General features: G+C 43.3%; 1 protein-coding gene across 1 annotated transcript in view; it reads left to right on the forward strand.

Annotated features, from left to right (window-relative positions):
• Positions 1–6,471, forward strand: part of ITPK1 (inositol-tetrakisphosphate 1-kinase) — a 329,726-nt gene that overhangs the window by 195,743 nt on the left and 127,512 nt on the right. The window contains exon 4 of the mRNA XM_019518638.1: positions 3,484–3,601. Coding sequence (XP_019374183.1) covers positions 3,484–3,601 — 118 coding nt within the window. The remainder of the gene's footprint in view (positions 1–3,483; positions 3,602–6,471) is intronic.

The following is a 6,471-nucleotide window of genomic DNA, read 5'->3' on the forward strand; positions in this document are numbered from 1 at the left end:
GGGTCAAGATGGTCTTTGGAGGTACCGGTATTATTCCCATGAAATAAGTACAAAGCTTTTTGGGTTTCTCTGCACCCCACCCCACATCGCAAATATATGGGAATATCTGGGGGATCTGGTTTAACATGGATTATGGGAAGGAGTATATTCTCACATGACTGGAGTGGTATGGCAGAGACTAGGGGAATAACACCAGCGTATGCATGTGGGAGCTGTTGAGTCATCCTGTAGGATTTCTGTTGATCTGGCGATAGGATGGTGTTCATCTTCAGTGGAGTTTATACAGCAGTTCCCTATCAAAGGATGGAGGACTTGCCATGAGCCGATGATAGTGACTTGGCACAGCCCTTTTGTCCTATGAATGTTTTGAAGAAGAGAGCTCTACTTTATGCACTGAAGATGACATTTTCCTTTGGTGATTGTTAAAGGTTAACTTCCTAGGACTCTTATTCCTGTTCCAAGTCCTTTTGTTTACACAGGCAATGCATGCCTTCATTGTTCTGCATTGGCAGCCTCTGTATTTTACCATTCCTATGCACGTAGGCTTTCAGGTTGCCTGAGGGACAAGAGCAGGACAGCAGGAGAGTGGTACCTGAACTGAGTTTGGTGCCAAGGAATTTCCTGTTCCTTGGTAAACAAAGCCTCTCTCTCAGGTACTTGTGTGCGTGCAAAGACGCTGTTTATCTGGCTGCCATGGTGTGCAGATCAGGTCAGCTCATTGTTTTGTGAAATCCTAGAATAACTTACATTGGGCTTCTTAATGTCTGGGGGGTTGCTTTTTTTATAGCACTTTACCTTCATGGTGTGTTGATCTTCCTGCTAGTTGGCAGGGGTGGCTAGAGCCTGGTGTGTTTCCTTCCACCAGGAAGATGAAGAGCTGGCTACTGGAAAATAGCTTTGAAGTGGTTCTCTTTCAAGCTCCTACCTTCAGTGGAATGGACTTGGTACCATTCCCTTGCTCAGTCATTGGGTGAATTTTTTTTAATTTTATTTTTTTAAATATATTTTTATAATTTTTGTTAGGAACAGAGCACCATACAGCATACAGTGGGGTACTGAAGAGAATATAAGTCCCCAACTCTGGAAATGCAAAGTGTAGCCTGGACCAGAACAATACAGAAAGTAATGTCAACTACAAGAAGGTAAAGAGACTGTTGCTGAGCAGTTGAGCATCAGAGTGCTTCATGAAAGCTGGTGCTTTACGGAAGGATCAGAAGAGAACAAGGAGAGATGTTTTACAACATCAGAGGCTGGTCTGAGTGTAAGGGTCAAAGTGAAAGATGATACGAGGTTGAGAAGTGGGATGGGTGGGCGGAAGGGTAAACAGATCTGCGCTGTGTCCTGATGAGTTTGAATCTGATGCAGTAAAGCAGCCAATAGAGATTTGGAGAGTGAGAACTGTGAAGTGGTTGCCACAGAGTAAACAAAGAGTTAATACACACTCCAGGAGATCTTCAAGATGACTGCTGTTGTTTTATAGAGCTATCAAGCCATAATACAGATGGTGGTTGTGTCAAATTTCAGATTCCTGCCTTGCTCGGTCTATTTATCTTAGGTATGTATGTGACTCCCATGCTGTAATTCAGTTATGTGTACTGTACTGTATTTATCCTTATATAGTGCCTTTTTGAAGTAGGGGATTGCCACTATCTCTGTCTTACAGACAGGAAACTGAGGCACAGAGAAACTATGTAACCTGGCCAGGGTCACACAGTTAGTACATGGCAGAGCAGAGAACTGAAACCAAGTCTCCTAAGTCTTGGGCCAACCATTGAGCTGTCCTTCCTTTGGAAAAGGCCTTTATGAGCAATACACCTGCAGGGACCAGCATTTAACTTGTATTTGAAAATTCTGTGGGGCATGTTTTCAGATGTCTCAACCTATTTTATGCTCTTTAAAAAAGTGAATGTGGCTTTTTCTCTCTGCAGCGTTTTGAGAGAATCTAACCAACTGCATTGTACCTTCCCCTAGCGTAGTAGGTGGTGTCAGGGGAGTTCATTCTTTCAGCTAGTCTCTGACACTTGTGGTCAGGAGAAAAGAGCTTTTTACCTGTTTCATGCTTATCTGCTCAGAATGAAAGCTTGGAGCCCAGCTTTCATTTGGAAAGGAGCCTTGTAGCCAGGGACAGCATCTGCAGGGGTAGCATGTGGCAGCTGTCTAAGTTTGGCTGCTTGCGGCCTCACTGTGGAGCTGGCCCAGTGCCTTTCTTTTTTTGGGTGGTGGTAAAGACTCGTGCAGTGTAACATACACCTCTCTGAGCAATTTGTTTGGTAATTCTAAGAGAGGTATTAAATATGTAAGAGCATGTGGTGCCACATAGCATGTCAAGGGCCTGTGAAGGAAAGCCATCTGTGTGATCTGAGCAATGCAGCAGAGCTGCTAAACTACCCCTGGCTCCTCTTCAGTTCTGAAGAATAATTCCTCTGCAGCAAGCAGTGAATTAGATATATTCATTCAGCAGCAGGCAAAGACTTGTTGGTGCCAAAAAACAACTTGCCCTCTCCATATTTGGAGCGAAGTCATGCGTTGGGAATCGCATGTCTTCATTTTCCTGCCCCCCCCCCCAAGTATCCAGCAGTGTCCTCAGCACTACCTTGTGGTGTCCTGAGTACCACTTCTAGTATAGTACATAAGGAAAAACAGAAATTATTGGAAACATGTACTATGTAAATAGATTTGGAGAAATGAACAGAAGTTAAGCTAGGACTAACTTGGAAATAGCATTGAAGAATGAAGCCAACTTTATTCTGGGAACAACTTGTCTGTTTCTAAATTGTTCTGCAGTTGTGGGACCTGGGTGGGTGGCCTCCCATAGCAAGGAGTCTGAAGAGCTTTTCTGTAGAGACGTAACGAGATGGATGCCTACAACTAGCACTCTGAAAACTCTACCATGTCTCAGTGAAGCAGCATTATCACCTGCCAACTTGTTTTCTGTTTTGTTCTTATTGTTTGGTTCCTAACTTGGGCAGTCAGCACAGCTTGAGGATAATAATAAAAATAATGTTTAAAAAACCCGTATTAGTTCTGAACTTCTCTTCAAAGCATATTGATGTGCATATTCTGTTTGAACTCGCTTGATGCAATTACAAGGCTGACCTCAGTACAACAGTATGTCATCTTTCTCTTTTTCTAATGGTTATTCCTGGCAACTCTCACAGCTGCTGTTGTGGCGCTTTGCCACTGGTACACTGCTGTGCTGATGTGGTTGTGGAGCATGTTACAGCACTGGTGGTGAATATATGCTAGGATGTTGCTGTCCTAAATACTGTCTGCCATAATATTTGCATTCCAGTGACCAGAAAGTCTAGGCTTTCTCTGGAACAATAAAGGCAGCCTGTTGGGTTTTTCTTGGAGAGGAGCTAGCAACTGATTGAATAGGGTTTTAAACCTTTCTCTCTTTTGTGCTCTTTCCCCTTAAATTTCTACTTTTTGTGCTCTACAGCTAATCTGGCAGCAGCTTTAACCCTCTTATTGTTTTTTCAGGAGTATATTGATGCTCACCCTGAAACCATTATCTTGGACCCCCTTCCTGCTATCCGGACACTGCTGGACCGATCCAAATCTTATGAGCTTATTCGTCAGATAGAGGCCTACATGCAAGGTAGGCAAGCGACTTTCACCTCCGAAAAATATGTGCTTAACAGTATGGGTTTGTAGAGGAAAGCACATGGGATTCAAGGAAGCTAGGTTCATGAAAGCATTCCTGGTGGGTAAGCCCCTTGCATTCAGTGAGTCATAGAAGCCCAAGCACTTGACACATTCCTATGTCACACAGTTGTATTCTGAGGTCCAGGATTTTTGTTTACAAATGCCTGAGACTTGGGGTTAAGCCTAGTTAAACATAAGGTGCAAGTTTAATAGGAAACAGATTTATTACACTGAAGCATGGGAAAAATCGCCAGGAAACCATTGTCTTTTATATACATCGGTAAATTGAAATTACTCTGCACACTCTGACAGCTGATCATGGGAATGCTGAGGCCTGGATTTAGGAAGGGATTATTAAAGGAGAAACAGTTCCTGGAGGGCCTAAAAACAGCCAAGATGTAAATAGAGACAGTTTTATTTGAGGAATCTTGGAAACCTTCTGCACATGTTGTTGCTAGAGATGGAGACAGATGCAATTCTGGTGTTGGCTACTTACCTACAATAGATGTGCTTGTTTTTCTTTTTATTGGCACCGTTTGAGTTCTATTTCCATGCTTAGAAGGAATGCTTTTGGGGCTCAAATGATTCTTTTAACGTGTTACCTTTCTCCTTTTATTTTTGCCATGTAACCTAATATAATTAAATACTGATTCCAAGGATTTTAGTTTCTTGAGCTTTTGTCTTTAGGTCCCTTCTAAATAGCTCTCACAGTTGATTAAAACAAAAAAAAAAAGAAAGTTTTATCCTGCCTTTAGTGAGAATGATGAGCTCTAGCTTTCTTATGGTTATTAATAATTAGTGAGTAAACAACAGATAGTTCTTGAACCAGTTCCTGCATTTAACCTGAGTAGCCTTTGCATGTTCTAAAAGCATCTGTTCCAAGAATCATTTTTTTCATGATGGGGGGGAAAAAAACTGCTTTCTTTTTAAAATGCGTTTCAGTGTGATTATTTAGCTAGTTTTAATGTCAGTGTAGTTCTGTTACTGTTTTGATTTGAAGGTCAAGCTTACCCCAGGGCTATATTTGTATTTTTGTGCCTGGGGATGTGTCCATGTGGCTTCTACCCCCATCTGGCCCCATCAGCCTGGTCCTTGAGAGTCTCCCAAGCATGTAAAAAGAAGAAAGAACAGCAGTCTCCCAGTTTGTCTCATCCTTGTGTGTGTGTGTGCATGCCCGTGTGCACTCCTAAACTGGGCCTCTAGTCAATGGGCAAACAACATAGAGACTGGATCTTCCTGTTTGTGTTCACGGTGAACTTTCCTTAAGCATATGGCCTCTTAATTTTGTACCAGTACAGGCTTTCTCAGTGCATACAGCTTTATTCCTAGATATATTAGCTTGTAAGGAGTGAGGTGGGGGTCCACAGATGTATGGGTCAGTAAAGCTTAATCTGCATCTGAAACCCTTTTTTAATGGGGTTGTCTATTCTGTTGTTCTTTGACTAAATCACGAAGGCACAGCTCAAAGTCAGACAGGTGTATCCGTAAATAACATGGCTGTTGTAACACTTCCATCTTCTATAGACTGCGTTCTTTAAAATGGAAGTCATCTTAATATTTGACTACAACTAGCGGATTCTTCAGTTAAAGATGTCCTGTTGCCCCACGGGATGTACCATGATGGGTGGTATAGCCCAATTTTGTGAACACAGAATTGGAAAAATAGGGGTGGAAGAGACATCTGGAAGTCCCCTACTCCAACACACTTCCCAAGACAAGATCATCCCTGTCTAAATCACCTAAGCCTATCAGACTTGCCTGGGGCCCTGAGCTTGTTCTGGACTGAAGTGTTCTTCATGGATTGGATCCAGCCTGGGGCATGGGGGTAGCTGCCATGGTGACTGCACTGGCAGTGGCTCTGGGGGTAGCAGTAGGCTTAGAGATGGGGAGCCTTGCAATGGCAGAGGTCTGGGGGTGCAACAAAGATTCAAGGGCAGCTGCAGTGAATCAAACTTCCTGGCAATGACCATATTAGCAAGGCCAAAGGGCACTGCCTGCGGAAGCAGGACACATCTCTCAATTTCTGGTAGCCTGGCAGTTGCCCAATTGGTCAGATGGAGAGACTCCATAGATCTCATGTTTGACACTCATAGTCTAACCTGCTCTTAAAAATTTCCAAAGACTGGAGATTCTGTAGTTTCTCGAGGTAGCTTGTTTCAGTACTTAGCCAAACTCATACTTGAACAGTTCCTCTTCTGAAGTGAACATAAGAAATGTAGAAAGTGTAGCTACAAATATCCTTATGGAAGTCCATTTCGTAAAGAATCTATGCACATGCTTTAGGTCAGGGGCGGGCAATTATTTCGGCTGGAGGGCCACTTAATGAGTTTTGGTGACCTGTCAAGGACCACATGGCTAACGCTACCCCCTGACAGCTGCCCCACCTCCTGGTTGCGATCTTGGGACCAGAAGTCCTGCCCCTAACCCCTGACCTTTACCACCAAAAGTTCTTCCTCTTGCCCTGAAAGTACTCCGGGGTGGGGGGTGCCATCTTGAAACAGGAAAAAAAAATCATGTACTAAAAAAAAATCAAACAGCCACTATAACTTAATTTATTTAAAAAATATTTTTGTCCCAATTTGTGTTTTGTGTAGTGTATCTAGAGGTGATTGCATAATAGCTCAAAATATACTCTTACTCTTGTATATTGTGTGTAGGGAGGGTTAAAGGGGTATATGTGGGCGCTGTGTGATTGAGGAGTGGGTGTGGGTATGGTGAGTGGGGGGGTGGGTATGGAGGGGTATGGGTGTGGGGTATGTGGTTGGGCTAGGGGTGGGTCGGTGTGGGGGTGTGTTGGGGGTATGGTGGAAGGTAGGGAGCCAG

The sequence above is a fragment of the Gavialis gangeticus genome, unplaced genomic scaffold (assembly GCF_001723915.1).
Source record: "Gavialis gangeticus isolate Ggan-Ray unplaced genomic scaffold, GavGan_comp1, whole genome shotgun sequence".
NCBI classification, from domain to species: Eukaryota; Metazoa; Chordata; order Crocodylia; family Gavialidae; genus Gavialis; species Gavialis gangeticus.